At 38.4% G+C, this 16,133-nt stretch overlaps 2 protein-coding genes across 4 annotated transcripts in view; both read right to left on the reverse strand.

Moving 5' to 3' along the window:
- Nucleotides 1-318: 318 nt before the first annotated feature.
- On the reverse strand, nt 319-5,493 carry ubap1la (ubiquitin associated protein 1-like a). Of its 2 annotated transcripts, none has more exons than XM_051099240.1 (6): nt 5,329-5,493; nt 3,723-3,855; nt 2,985-3,644; nt 2,737-2,904; nt 2,559-2,660; nt 319-1,401 (listed from the first exon to the last, which is right to left on the reverse strand). In XM_051099240.1, exons 2-6 carry the CDS (start codon nt 3,852-3,854, stop codon nt 1,267-1,269), a joined length of 1,197 nt encoding a protein of 398 aa, XP_050955197.1. In that variant the 5' UTR covers nt 3,855; nt 5,329-5,493; the 3' UTR covers nt 319-1,266. The 2 variants fall into 2 exon arrangements, with proteins under 2 accessions (XP_050955197.1, XP_050955196.1); XM_051099239.1 differs by having other exon boundaries at nt 3,723-3,858; nt 5,329-5,473.
- A 1,904-nt stretch (nt 5,494-7,397) lies between these two features.
- peak1 (pseudopodium-enriched atypical kinase 1) overlaps nt 7,398-16,133 on the reverse strand; it is a 41,377-nt gene continuing 32,641 nt past the window's right edge. For both annotated transcript variants that reach the window (XM_051099189.1, XM_051099190.1), the window contains 2 exons: nt 13,636-14,366; nt 7,398-12,019 (listed from right to left, as the gene is read on the reverse strand). In XM_051099189.1, coding sequence (XP_050955146.1) covers nt 10,856-12,019; nt 13,636-14,366 — 1,895 coding nt within the window. In that variant the 3' untranslated portion in view covers nt 7,398-10,855. The remainder of the gene's footprint in view (nt 12,020-13,635; nt 14,367-16,133) is intronic.

The raw sequence follows: 16,133 nt of genomic DNA on the forward strand, positions 1-16,133 counted from the left end.
GACTGACCAGTTTAACTGGCTGGGTGTGCTGATGAATGGAATGAGTCATGACGTTCAGTTCGAATCCATTAATCAGCAGAGCAGAATGTATTCAAATCGTGATTGATTTGTTATGGATTTCTTGTGAATTTGGCAAGGCAAATAGTCGCTTTTAATCTATAAAATTGTTTTATTAAGGCACTTTTCACTAGTATGTGATTGGTTCCTTTTTGGTTTAAGAATTTGAGATATTTTTTTAAATAACAGAAGAAAGAAAGTAAGTATCAGGAAAACAGACTGACAGAAATATAGCAAACAATCAGAGATCAGAGGTTTATTTATTGTTCTGTTACATGACTTTTGATGAACAAGTATATTCCATCATATGAAAGCTGAATAAATAAGCTTTCCACTGGTGTATGGTTTGTTAGAATAGGACAATGCTCAGCTGAGATACAACTATTTAAAACTCTGGAATATGAGGGTGCAAAAAAACTAAATATTGAGAAAATCGCATTTAAAGTTGTCCAAATGAAGTTCTTAGCAATGCATATTACTAATTAAAAATTAAAATTAAATGTTGATATAGTTACAGTACATGGAACATGATCTTTACTTAATATCCTAATGACATTTTGGTATATAAGAAAATTTGATAATTTTGACCCATACAATGTATTATCAGCTATTGCTACAAATATATCCTTGGCTACTTATGACTGGTTTGACAATGTTTATGCAAAATCTTCACCTCTTATTACATTCCAAACAGTAGGAAAACAATCCTGCAACTAAATATCTGATGCACAATAAATGTCACAACAGTGTTTAATTAAAGTCATGCAGCTTGTTCCCAGGTCTTTTCAAAATATGTTACTTTTTTGTTACTAGATGATTAATCTTCCTCATGATGAATTTTGATCTACAGTTCTGTCATCGACTATTAATCTTTGTCTTGAAGAAGTTAGATCTACAGTTAATCATGTGGCATCAATATGATAATGACTACAATGAATCAACAATCAGAACCTCTTCTCCATGAGAGACTGGAGTATTAACGCTCCATAGGATTCATTAATTAAAAAAGTATTTATACGTTATAGAAGTATTTATACATTAATTTATGGAGCTGAAGATAGAGAATCATTAATGCATTAATAGAAATGAAGATTGATTCATATGCTCATGTAACTGAGAATTCACTTATACATTTATTCATGGAGATTATTTCACTCATGGAGGTGGTGAATCATTTATTCACATAGCAGAGGATCTTCTTGTGTGTTTTCAGCCGCTGCGGGTCATAAGCTCCTCCAGGGCTTTCTCTTTATGGTTCTCATGCACCAGTAGAACTTCTTTAATAGTGCTCTGCTGGAAACCCATCTCACAGAACTGAGCCAGCAGAAACAGAAACTCTGAAGCCTGAGAGAAACAAAAACATCAATACAATTACAGTACATCAGGTTGGTTTATTTGATGTGCTAAATGTTGATTGGATGTGTGTTTTGTGCAGGGATGTGCGTTTTGTGAGGGATGTTTAGTGCTAAATGCTTATTTGAGTGACATTTTGTGCACTGGATCCTGGTTGAGTGTTTGGAGCATCAAATGTTGAATTGGTTAAGTGTTTGGCTTGCTAAATGCTGATTTGAGGAATGTTTTGTACACTGAATGCCAACTGGTTGCTGATTTGAGAGGTTTTTATTGCACTGTATGCTGATTGGTTAAGTGTTTGGAGGGCTAAAAGCTGATTTGGTGGTGTTTTGTGCGCTGCATGCTGACCGGTTGAGTGTTTGACTTGCTAAATGCTGATTTGAGGAATGTTTTGTCCACTGAATGCCAATTGGTTGCTGATTTGAGGGGTGTCTTTTGCAATGGATGCCGATTGGTTGAGTGTTTGGAGAGCTAAATGCAGATTTATGGGGTGTTTTATGCATTGGATATCTGTTGGTTATGTGTTTGGAGAGTTAAATGTTGATTTGAGGGGGTTTTAATGCGCTGGATGCTGATTGGTTGAGTGTTTGGAGAGCTGGATGCTGATTGGTTGAGTTTTGGAGATTTATGGGGTGTTTTATGCATTGGAAACCTATTGGTAGAGTGTTTAGAGAGCTAAATGTTGATTTGAGGGGTGTTTTAATGTGTTGGATGTCGATTGGTTCAGTGTTTGGAGAGCTGAATGCTGATTTGAGGGGGGTTTTATGTATTGGATACCTATTGGTTGAGTGTTTGAAGCACTAACTGTTGATTTGAGCGAGTTTTGTGCACTGGATGCCGATTAGTTGAGTGTTTGGTTTGCTAAATGCTAATTTGGGGTTTTGTCCATTGAATGTCAGTTGGTTGCTAATTTGAGAGGTGTTTTTTTTGCAATGAATGGTCAATGGTTGAGTCTTTGTCCATGCTAAAAGCTGATTTGAGGTGTATTTTATGAGCTGGATGCAGATTGTTTTGGGTGTTTGGAGAGCTAAATGCTGATTTGGGGGGTGTTTTGTGTGCTGGATGTTGATTGGGTGAACGTTTTGAGTGCTAAATGCTGATTAGAGGGGTATTTTCTGGCCTTGATGCTGATTGATAGGGTGTCTCACCTTGGTCTCACAGTTCTGGAACATCTCCAAAGCTTCTTCCACCTGAGTCTTCTCATAACCCAGCCGACACAGACGGTCACATGACATCAGGTAACTCAAAATCTGGAAGAGATTGAGAAAGAATGAGAGACAGAATGTGCATATGTGCATGTGTGTTTGCATGTAGTGTATGTGTTACCTGATCAGGACTCTTGGGCCCTGTCCTCTGAAGTGCTAGAATGGCAGTGTGCAGTGTGTATCCATGTCGTGTAACAGCTTCAAGAAGATCTCTTTCTTCCTGACTCAAAGCGCACAGCAGATCTGCTGGAGCATCCTGTAGCCCTGCGGACGTCCGCGGACGCACACCCTAAACCACAAAGTCAGCTAATCAATAATCTTAAATAAGACCTATAAATATGATCTATGGATAGATTTAGCATGCATTACATGTGAGGACGGTTTCTGAGGCCTGGTGGAGGGCAGCGGTCCTGCGGACAAAGGTCTCAGCTGTAGGAGAGTGTGTGAGTTACGTCGCCCACCGGTTCTTGTTACACCGGGTTTTCTGCGGGGGACTCTGGAGCTGTGAGGGCTGCCCTGTGACGTTTGGCCGAGGCCAGGGGGGATGGACTTACGTATGTCTTTCACAGAGGAGGCGGAGCTTGGTCGGGTCTTGTGAGTCATGTTGGAAGGGGCGGGGCGAGGGGTGGAGCCTCGCTGGGTGTGACAGGCAGAAATCTCTTGCCACTGTGGGCCGGAACTCTTTGGTCTTTCTTTGCTACCCACATCATCATCCTCAGACGAACTATATTCGTCTTTACTATAGTCACCCTCGCAGTCCATGTCAGCGATGAGGAACTGGACCGCCCGCAGTGGGCGGAGTTTACGTGAGTCAGCAGCGCTGAGGCTTAAGCTGCGGGGGCGTGGGCCCAGTTCCCATAATTCTGCGCTTCTGAGGTGCACCCTGCGGTTCTGCTGCGGGCTGCTGAACATCAGCCAATATGGCGGGCAGGTGGGACACACACTCTGGGGTGCTTTTTTGGCTTTCCTGTTCTTCCGCTGCTGTTCTTCCCATGCAGCCATGATCTTTTTCTCCAGACTGAATGAATACTGCAGAACAGGACAGATGAATATAAGCAAACACAAAATAACACACTAATTTAGATAAACTTATTGTTAAATGCTCACCTTTGTGTCACGCAGAATTTGAATACAGTCTGGGATCTTAAGTTCAGGAGCTGTGACTGGCTCTTTCAAACCTAACTGTATCTCCACAGAGTCCAGAGCAACTTTAAATGGAACCTCATCCAGACTACACATTCTGCTGATATGCACAAACATTTTAGTTAATGTAATTCTATTTCTGCAAGTCAGTTTCTGAATAGCTTTGTAGTTCAATTTAACCTTCGTATAAGTATTTCTGTTGTTTACAATCAAACTAAAATTTATTCAGACATCTTCAACATTTCTCACATTATCACAGTTTATTCGCTGTAGTTTAGAAAATGGTAACTTTGATAGAAAGGTATGTAACAAAACCTGGTCAAGTCAAAGTGTCAAATCAAATTTTTGGTCCCAAATTTTAATCAATTTTACTGGTAGTCCACTGTATGAAGAATTTTTGGGTATAATTTATTTTGCTGTCCTCACTTACATAAATGAACTATAGTGTCCTGCACACACTAGTAAAAAAACTTCAAAAAATTATATGTGGTTTGGCATGAATATAGTACTATTTTTTATATTTATATAAATAAACAAGCATTATTTAAGTATTATTTATACACTATTGTTTTTTAGCAAAATAAATCACTTTCTCCATCTCTGTATGCACCAGACACTTTCCTATTAACACTACGTTACACAGAAAACATTGTGCACCTCTGAGTGTGCTACATACAGGTGAGTGGGCTAGACAAACCACCTGTAGAAACACTCTTTTCTTTCTATATGCACCAGACACTTTCTTATTAACACTCCACGTTACAAGGACCTAATAAGGACTTAACAAATGTTTACTTGTCAATGCTCCACAAATTATATTGCACTATTTGCTTCTTAACCTTTAAATACCTCTTCTGCACATTATCATGCACAGTTATTATGTAAAGTACTTGTCTGTCTTAGGTTATGTGTATGTATAGTCAATTATTTATAGTATATGTATAGTTACATGTATAGGTTTAAAAAATTGTTTCTACGTCTAGTGTATGTATGTTCATATTTATGTTTATTTATGTAACACCGTGGTCCTGCGAGACACGACAATTCGTTCCACTGCATGTCCACGCAGCGGAACACTATGTAGCGGAATGACAGTAAAGCTCGACTTGACTTGACTTTATTTAGAATTTCATAGAGATTTTTATAGTGTCCATTTTAATTTTAGTTACTTTTTTCATTCATTTAGTTATGTGCCTTTGTCATTTGTATTAGTTTTTATTTTTAAATATTACTTTTTAAGCTTAATTTATTTTTATTTGAGTTTTAGCTAACAATAACATAATAAAAATCCTGGACATAAATGTTATTTACAATGTTTATCTTTACATAATGTACATCATTTCCTTGTAATAAAAATTCTTAAATCACTAAAGTCATTTAAGTTACAAAAAAGTAAATAGATATAATTTGATTTCAATTTATATAATATAGTAAAAACACTTACATTAACTAATTTGACATACAAACATATTTATAATAATATTTAAATAATTACTGTATCTAGTATTGTAAATTGGTTTATCTATAGATTAGAAAATTGTTACAGAACATTAAATTAAAATTTTCTCACCTGTAGTTTATTGTAGGGTCTCTGAGCTGATGGTTTTGTGTGTATGCGTATTGTTCATCGGTTGCAGTGTCAGGCTGTACTAATCAGCTTCACGCGTGCATAATAACAGGACCATAATGTCCCCATGTGAACCAACCCAGGCTTACACGCTCACAAACACAAACACACTGTCAGGCTTATACACTGACTCACACAATAATCCTTTCATATCCTGTTGGAACAAACACACACATCATTATCATCATCATCATGTTCCTTTCCATTTCTCACATCAGGTGCTAAAAATACTAAGAGGTTTTGAAACACCTAGAGATACCTGAACTGGATGTGTAATAATACATTATCAGTTGCTTGAAGATTCTCAGTGTGTTACTGTTATTAGTTGGAAGGCGTAGTATTTGTTCACGCTGTGAATCAGAAAAAGGCTGAGACATCAGGAAATGACACAGAAGGCGCTATCAGAGATAACACACAAGGTGTTGGGCCATACTGCATAAGAAGGAATTATTTGTTTGGTTTGTAGCGCCCTCTAGAGGTCCTAAACTAAAACAGCAGGATTCTTTTATGTTTTAACAGTATGACAAAGCCATGTGCCATTAATGTCATCTCGAGCGCTTTGATGTCATTAAGACAAATATATTTATTTATGTTTATTTAAATGGGTTTTGAAGTATTATAAAATGTATTTTATATTAACATTGATATCAGAATTAAAAAATAAAAAGATAATTGCAGCTTTCTCAGACAAAAAGTCTGAATTGTTTGATACAAATTCAGAATTCGGATTTTTTCAACGCGAAAGTAAGCATATGGGCGAGACTTCCGGTTCATTAGCCGCTATAGGGAAATGATTAGAACAACAACGTGAAGTAAACGGGAAAACTGTTCGCACTACAAATCAGTGTGTTCATAATTAAGATAATACATTAAAATAACATGGCAATACACACAGATTTGCAATATCAAGCAGCAAAACGACCTGTGTTGTACAGTTAAAACATCCAAAGCCATAAAAATACAAATGACCGCACCCTCACCGGGAAAAATGAGGTGGATACGTCTCGCAATTCTGACTTTTTTCCTCAGAATTATGAGGTAAGGCTTGTTCACACCAAAGAACAATGACTAGTAAAGTAACAGTAAAGAGAAAGATACAGATCTAAAAATCATTGTGAGTATTAACAACACAGCAATGATGATAAAGGCGCAAATCATTTTCACAACGATTTTTCCAGGTGATAAACCACAGAAACACTGACAACCATTTAGAATCATTCCTACTATCACGAGGAATTTTGTCTGAAAGTGGCAGACAAGCAGAATAAACACACGACACGATATAATCTGCTGGAGTAAATAAATAAATAAATTATTTGTATTCCATGGAAGAAAACGGGCTTCCATATGTGACCCCGGACCACAAAACCAGTCATAAGAGTCAATTTTTGTGAAATAGAAATTTATAACATCTGAATAACACCTGAAAACTGAAAAAGCAAGCTTTTCATTGATGTATGGTTTGTGAATATGACAATATTTGGTCGAGATACAACTATTTGGAAATCTGAAGGGGCAAAAAAATCTAAATATTGAGAAAATCAACTTTAAAGTTGTCCAAATAAAATTCTTAGCAATGCATATTACTAATCAAAAATTCAGTTTTCATACATTTTTGGTAGGAAATGTATAAAATATCCTAATGGAACATGATCTTTACTTAATATCCTAATCAGTTTTGGCATAAAAGAAAACAAAAAGGTAATTTTGACCCACACAATGTATTTTTAGCTATTGCTATAAACTGGTTTTGTGTTCCAGGGTCACATATGGTTCCCACATTTTTTAATTAATTAATTTCCGTATTTTTTGTCTGACTTTTTTTTACATCGGTATTTTCAACAGAAATGGTATTGAAACACTTTAGAAGGGAGCCTGAATGTCTTTAACTTTTTTAATGACCTTTTAACCTTTTTTTATTAATTTTCGTGACCTTACCTGGCCCGCACATCTAACTTCTGATGTTCCCTTATATTTGCAGGTTTTCCAAGACACAAAAACACACAAACAAGTCTTGTTTAAAAACATATTCATAGTTTTATTATGAGCAGTTAACTCAGTAATGTAGAGCTAAATACCATGAGATATGCAGTTGTAGGTAAAAAGCAGTTCTGTGAAATCATCACTGGCAATAAACATTTGTAAATAACAGTAAATACATGATTTCAGTGAAATGCTGTGAAAGAAACTGATAAATTGATGGCGGGTGAGCAAAAAACACACACGTTCTCCAGGTTACAGACATCTGCTGATACGTCTCTCTCATTCTCTCTCTCTCAAGTTCTTTCTGTGACACACAGAATCATGCCCGTACTGCTAAAATGAATTTAAACTACACTCAAATTATTATATACAAATACAATACAACATATTGCTACGGTGTGACCCGCAAACATTCAGCGTGACACGCACCGCAATTTTTCTCTCTCTCTCACACACACACACACACACACACACACACAATATTCCTGTTTCACTCTAATGGAATTGATGAAACTGTAACTGCTGTTTTGGAAATAGAAGCTGGGAGCAAACCAATGGTCCCGCCCTAATTTGTGATTGACAGAGACGCTATCCAATGACCTCACACAAACCCTTTTTCATACACTATCAATCCCTTTCTGAATATGTAAATGAAAATAGAAACAGTGAAGCGTGACAATATCTGCATCCCAGTTTGCATACTATTAGTACTATAAAGTATGCAAAATTTAGTTTAGTGTGCTGCAAATTATAGTATGTCTAAAATAGGTGATTAGATGGTATACTCTTTTTGTGGATGCTTTTTGAGCCAATATTACACACAATCCCCTTGAGAAGAGGCGGAGCTTGTAACATTTCTTTATCAACATTTTCAGAACAATCATAAATTCAAAGGCAGCTGCAACAGCAATAAATACATGTATTGAAAGTGAAAATAACACATTTATGTTAACATTTACATGCAATGTGTTGCAATACTAGCATGCTCAAGTATGCATAACTGTAGTATGCTGAAATAAGCAAACTGGGATGCAGCTTCCGTACAGCTCACACACTTCACTCTGAAGTCTGTCTCTGAATTGCCATTGGCTGAAACACACACTCGCACCTCAAAACTACACTACAACAAGGACAAAATGCTGAAGAATGTGCCGTCCCTGGTTCAAACTAATGTTTCACACACACAATCAAATATTCTCGCATACGCCTCGCTGGGAGTCTGACCCCAAAGCTCGCATTCTCATCAATTATGTGCCGAACAAGAACAGGAAGATAAAGAATAATTGCATGCTGAGAATACCAAGTGCGTTAAATATATCTAAAATACTGTAACAAATAATAACACTTGCTTTTAATGATTGCACATACATCCGTGTAGTGATATCCAGGGGTTAGATTTATCCTGATACGTCTTAAAAGCAGTTCAGAGCCTTTACTGTAAGTGTAAACGCTACGAGTAGAATCTGGAGTGACTCTAGTTTGATTAAAGTGAGTTTGGTGCCAAACCCAATGATTGGAAACACTCCTATGCACTTTGGAGAGCCAAAGCACTGATAAGTTTTAGGTACATAAGGACACTTTCTTTAAGAGGGAGAGTTTTAATATATTCTCTTGGATGTAAAATGTAAAAATATGTTTTGTTCTTTGAGTGTTCAGTCTTTGGTAAACTTTACAGTGCTCTTGTTGGTAGAAAAATATCCAATCTGTACTCTCAAACTAATCTGTACGATATATCAGGATCTGATAAAAACATATTAGAGTGAAATGACCGATGAAAGATGATGTTTTGCCACTTTCCATAAATTTCTCTCTTTATATATATACACAGACACATATAAAGTAAGGCATGTTAGACTCATTCATTCACTGACCTAACGTGACCACTGGAGGACCCTTATTTTGTCGCCCCACACAAACTCTGATACAGTTGAGGTCTAAAGTTTATATCCCCCTTTCAGAAACCTTAATTATTTTACCAAAATAAGTGGTATCAAGCATAATGCATGTTTTTTTTATTTAACACTGAACTGAATGAGACATTTCACAAAAAGATGTTTACATATAGTCCACAAAAAAAAAAAAATAGTTGAATGTATAAAAATGACCTCATTCAAAAGTTTACATCCACTTGATTCTTAATACTGAGTATTAAGCCACAGCTTTGTGTTTTTTTGTTTTTTTTTTGTTTAGTGATCGTTTGTCCTGAACAGTAAACTGCCTCTGTTCTTCAGAAAAATCCTTCAGGTCCCACAAATTCTTTGGTTTTACAGCATTTTTGTGTATTTGAACCCTTTCCAACAATGACTGTATGAATTTGGGATCCATCATTTCACACTGAGGACAACTGAGGGATTCATACGCAACTATTACAGAAGGTTCAAACGTTCACTGATGCTCCAAAAGGAAAAACCATGCAATAAAGGTGGGATGAACATTTCTTGAATTTGAAGATCAGGGTAAATTTAACTTATTTTGTCTTCTGGGAAACATGTAACTATTTTCTGTAGCCTCTGAAGGGCAGTACTAAATAAAAAAATATGTGATATTTAGGCAAAATAAGAAAAATGTACACATCTCTATTCGGTTCAAAAGTTTTCACCCCCGGCTCTTAATGCATGTTTTTTTTCCTTCTGGAGCATCAGTGAGTGTTTGAACCTTCTGTAATATTTTCATATGAGTCCCTCAGTTGTGTGAAAAGATGGATCTCAAAATCATATAGTCATTGTTGGAAAGGGTTCAAATACACAAAAATGCTGGAAAACCAAAGAATTTGTGGGACCTGAAGGATTTTTTTCTGAAGAACAGTGGGCTGTTCAGGACAAACAAAGGACTCATGAACAACTATCACTAAAAAAACCCCCACAATATTAAGACTCAAGTGTATGTAAACTTTTGAACAGGGTAATTTTTATAAATTTAACTTTTATTTTTTCTTGTGGACTATATGTAAACGTCTTTTATGTGAAATATCTTATGCAGGTCAGTACTAAATAAACAATAACATGCATTTTGTATGATCCATCTTGTTTTGGTAAAATAATTAACATTTTGCAGATTCTAAACGGGGGACGTAAACTTTTGACTTCAACTGTATGCGATGATTATATAATAATTATCCATGAGTTACTGGAATCATGATGCGGCTGATGTTGGATCAGTGGTTTCCTGCTGATATACATGAGTCCCTACAGCAGAATGAAAAGCGTAACTACACACACCGGCCGAAAACCCACAACACGCTCACACATACACACACGTCATGCAGTTTCACTTGTTTATAAAAGCAGCTCTATAAATGTGCCATTATCGGTGGAGTTAAACATGACTTCACTTTGTCACTTTTCATCCTGTAAACGGTTTGTTCAGACTCTCTGCATGGTATTAAAAGTAAACCAAACCCAAACACATTCACTAACAAAGTTACGGTTTTCTCGAATAAAATCACACGTCTGTACAGCGCTTATGTCATGTCCCAGCGTCATTAGAATCAAATAAGCACGCCCTGTGGCTGCTGCAGGATCTTGATCACTCTGCTGAGAGATTCGGTAGTGGCAAAGGCCAGATACTGACAGCACAACCAGTCCTCCAGACTTACACCGCAGCCCGTGTCCAAAGAACGCTCTGCGAACTTGATCATCATGAGCGTTCGCTTCAGGTCCAGCCAGTTTTGCAGGACAGTGTGGCGCTGGACTGTCCCGGCGGCTGGGTTCAATGAGTTGAATAGATCCTCTCGTGGGCCCCACAGCAGACATTGCAAGCACGCCCGGGCATCCGCCATCTGGATGCGCTCCGAAGGGTTGGGATTGAGCAGCAACGTGGCGAGCTGTTGAAGGCCGTTGGAGTAGAGGGATCGCAGGGGAAGCTGGGGCAAGTCAGAGCTGCAGTATTCCCTCTCCTTCAGCTCCGGACTTTCCTCGAACGGGTTCGGTCGATGCAGCATCTCGTAAATCAGTATGCCGGTCTGGAATTCGTCGCACTTGCGGTATTGAGTGGCAGTGAGGAGCTCAGGTGCTAGACGGGACTGGTCTCGGAGCGAAGCGGGTTCCAGCACCACGTTCTTGAGTTTGGCCTGAGAGAAGTTGCTGATGATGAGCCGAGCAGGGCAAGCAGAAGCCAAGGCGGATGAAGGTCCAGATGCAGCATTGTTGTTCGGTTCCAGGAGCTCAAGATTCCAAGGGTTCCCAGGCTGACAGTGCACCAGGAGGAGGTTCTCGAGCCGGAGGTCGCAATGCGTGACGTGGTAGGGTTTCATGTGCTCTAGTCCCGCACACAGCTGCAGCAGAAGCAGGCACACCTGTCGTTCGTAGAGCTCAGGGTTTCGCGCGTGCCTCTCCACACCTTCCCGTACGAAATCTGACACTGTTTGGAACGGCACCTCTCGAGTTATCACCACAACACGGCTGCAGAGTCTCCCACCCAGACCTGCCACATCTTTCTCATCCTCCTTTCCTTTACCCTCTTCTCCTCCTTCGGTACTACCTTGCTTGTCTTCTCCATCCTCTTCTCGCTCCCAGGGTAGCAGGCGAGCCGGAACATCTGCTAGGAAGTGCCCACAGTCCTGCTGGATGTTGAAGTGCACAGCGATGCTCTGTCGAACTGCTAGGCTGTGGAAAAACTGCTGCTGAGTTTCCTTCACCACACCTCGGCAGATCTGAGATCAAACAGAGAGAGAATGTTAATCTTTGCTTGTACATGCAAATGTGAGAAGGCTACCTAGGCAAGCAATTATGGCCAAGAAAGGAACTTAATTTCTTTAAGGAACAAGCCATTAGCTTAGCACCATGCTACAATCAGACTTTATTGCAGGGACGTTGGTCCTGGAGCGCTGCTGTCCTGTAGAGTTTAGCTCCAACCCTAATCAAACACACCTGAGCTAGCTATTTAGGGTCTTCAGAATGACCAAAGTTACAGCCAGGTGAGTATTTTTTTCAGGGTTGGAGTTAAACTCTGCAGGACACTGGGACACCAGGACTGACACTGCCTACCCCTGCTCTGTTGGAATCAACTCTTAGTTAAATTACTCCTTCTGTTCTTGCTAGAAGCAATGATTGTGAGTTGCATAAGTAGACATGTAGACACCCGCCCTGCTCATCCATACACATGCATTAATAAATACAGTTGAGATCAAAAGTTTACATACACCTTGCGGAATCTGCAAAATGTTAACTATTTGACCAAAATAAGAGGGATCATACAAAATGCATGTTATTTTATTTAGTACTGACCTGAATAAGATATTTAACATAAAAGACATTTACATATACAGTAGTCCACAAGAGAAAATAATAGTTGACTTTATAAAAATGACCGTTTAACGGTTTACTGCGTTGTTACCTGAGTGATTTACAGTTGGTTTTTTTTGGTTTGTTTTTGTTTAGTGATAGCTGTTCATGAGTCCCTCAAATTCTTTGGTTTTTCAGCATTTTTGTGCATTTGAACTCTTTCCAACAATGTAACAATGTTTGATTTTGAGATCCATCTTTTCACACTGAGGACAAATGAGGGACTCATATGCAACTATTACGGAAGGTTCAAACGCTCACTGACGCTTCAGAAGGAAACGCAATGCATTAGGAACTGGGGGGTGAAAACTTTCGGAATTTGAAGATCAGGGTCAATTTAATTTATTTTGTCTTCTAGGAAACATATAACTACCTTCTGTAGCCTCTGAAGGGCAGTACTAAATGAAAAGAATATGGTATTTAGGCAAAACAGGAAAAAATGTACACGTCTTCATTCTGTTCAAACGTTTTCATCCCCCGGCTCTTAATGCATTTTTTTCCTTCTGGAGCATCAGTGAGTGTTTGAACCTTCTGTAATAGTTAGATATGAGTCTCTCATATGTAAAAGATGGATCTCAAAATCATACAGTCATTGTTGGAAAGGGTTCAAATACACATACATGCTGAAAAAACAAAGAAACTGAGACCTGAAGGATTTTTCTGAACAGCAGGCAGTTTAACTGTTCAGGACAAACACAGGACTCATGAACAACTATCACTAAACAAAAAGACACAGTATTAAGAATCAAGTGTATGTCAACTTTTGAACAGGGTCATTTTTCTAAATTCAACTATTTTGTTCTCTTGTGGACTATATGTAAACATCTTTTCTGTGAAATATGCTATTCAAGTAAGTACTAAATAAAAAATAACATGCATTTTGTATGATCCCTCTTATTTTGTTAAAATAATTAACATTTTGCAGATTCTGCAAGGTGTATGTAAACTTTTGACTTCAACTCTATGTGCCAGATTGAACTTTCACCTTAACGGCGTAGTTCGTCAGAGGCTCTTTAGCGAAAGACGCCGTGTAGTACACGGCATCTCCTGCCTCGCAGCAGGGTTTTCCCGCTGTCAGCCGGAAATGAGACCAGCTGTCTGTTCCGAAGCGCAGATGATCTTTTTGTCCGGCCATAAATCGATCTTCACATCTGGCTGCCAACTTGCGAAGGGTATCCGTGTGCAGGCCTCGGATCCTCCCGACCACTTCCTCCCAGCTCTCCATGCCTCTGTACGGCACCTGTTTCTGGGTTTTAGCGGGTCTCCCGGGCCCTCGTGGCCGGGCTGTCAGACTTTCCGTACTTCGGTAGCCTCGGCGGTCGCATGCCTGCATGGAGCTGCTATTGGTCAGGCAAGACAGGCTCCGCCCACCGACGGGACGCTCCAGGGAGTCTCCCGATTCGTCAGGATGTCGTGCTTCTGAGCTAAGAGAGGAGCTCTGACTGGCCGTGTCCCATGTGGATTCGAGATCGTAGAGTGGATTGGCAACGCTCAGACTGGTCCCGCCTGGTCTGGCCTCTCCTTTGGGTCGTGGGGCAGAGAGTTCTTTACCTAGAGCCGACGGCTCTGTTTGGGCACGTGGGACTGACTTTTTAGGCAGGGGTGGAGGGGTGGATTTTGTGGGTTCGGTGACCTCTGGATCAGAGGTTAAAGTGTCATCAGATGCTTTAGGATGCCTGGGATGTTTGACAGGGATCATGTTGGCCCTGGACTGACCTGTAGAGTAAGAGATGAGGAATTTAAGTGAGGATTAGAGCTCAGGGAAGCACATGAAATTTTGACCAGAATATAACTGGTGCATTATTGGATTTCCATTACATGTCCTCCCTTTTCGTACCTCTAATTGCAGGATGAACGGTCTTAAAGCAATTCAACCACGCTCCGTCAGCAGGGCCGTGGGATATGAGTTAGGAATTATTTAACAGCGTGAAACCTCATCTAACATTCCTCACTAATCTGCTTTAATCTCCCAATAATCTCAGACTGGGGCTTCCTCTGAGGCCCTTTCACCAGGACAGGGATTTTTGTAGGTCACGTCTATAAAACGATCAAAGAGTCAGCGGGACAAAATTAGAGGCAGTACTTTAACCCCTTGGAAACCCGTGGTTCATCAGCCTTAGTCATCAGCTATGCAATGTTATATGGTTAGAAATCAGAGGTCAACTCTGCAATATAATAAGGAGGGAAGGAAGTAGCCATCGGCAATTACACTCTCTTGGGACAGATAAAAATTCATTCTTTTTTCTCATATCCTGTGTGATGCCACACAGCTCAATATAGACAGGCTCAGCCTGATAATCTGTCAGTCTCTTAGAACTGTTAACATTAAAGTCCCCAGCAAACTGAATCCCTGATTTCAACAGCAACTACTGCCAGCCTGGGAGAATTTTAATGCAATTTGTTATCCATTTCATTAAACTTTACATGTGGAAAAACATGACGTGAGGAAAACGTTAGGAAACAACCACAGTTTGAAATCTTGTTTGACATTATTTGCAGGGTATTTGCCAATATCATTAGTTCTGAATCAATATTAGAAGCAGATTATTTTAGGATTTATCTTTTTTAATTCTAAAAGTGTATCTTCATTCCAGGTTACAGACAATAATATTTTCTGTACATTGTAATGTTTTAATGTCTGAAACATTTTAAATTCTAAAACTTTTAGGAACATTAAAAAACAAAAATCAACATATATCAATATATATGTGAAACTGGACCACAAAACCAGTAATAATGGTCAGTTTCTTTAAATTGAAAAAGCTGAATAAATAAGATGTCCATTGATGTATAATTTGGAGAGATACAACTATCAAGAGTGCAAAAAAATCTAAATATTAAGAAAAGTTGTCCAAATGAAGTTCTTAGCAATGCATAGTAGTAATCAAAAATTAAGTTATATTAAGATATATTTACAAATTTATATATTTATAAATTAAGATATATTTACAGTAGGAAATTTATAAATATATCCGTACTACTTAAGGCTGGTTTTGTGGTCCAGGGTCACATATATCATATTAACTATCATAACTTAGTGCCATAACTTACATATAATTTATGTTTACCTGAGAATTTCTGTCATGCTATTCAAAAGTAAAATCAGATTAAAAATGTGAGATTTAAATGAATTAAAAACCATAAATAAACAAATGTTTTACATTTTAAAATAAAGAAACATTTATAATTACAAATAATTAATTTATATTAAATAAAAGATTAGTCGTTTAAAATTTTTGACCCCACTGTATAATAAATATAAAGTGTGGTGTTGAAATTTACCTTTTCCGCTAGCAATACTTCTTAAACCACAATTCATGCAAATAAAACCAGAAACCTTAATAAAAAAAGAGCAAAGCAAAATTAAGAAACCGATCCATACCTCCTTCCGCTGCACAAACTTCAGCGGGACTCAATCAGCTAAATGACTTCACATTGAGAGACTGAAAGACGTGATCTTATTTATGAGTCTGAAAATGCTCT

The sequence above is a fragment of the Labeo rohita genome, chromosome 25, assembly GCF_022985175.1.
Source record: "Labeo rohita strain BAU-BD-2019 chromosome 25, IGBB_LRoh.1.0, whole genome shotgun sequence".
NCBI classification, from domain to species: domain Eukaryota; kingdom Metazoa; phylum Chordata; class Actinopteri; order Cypriniformes; family Cyprinidae; genus Labeo; species Labeo rohita.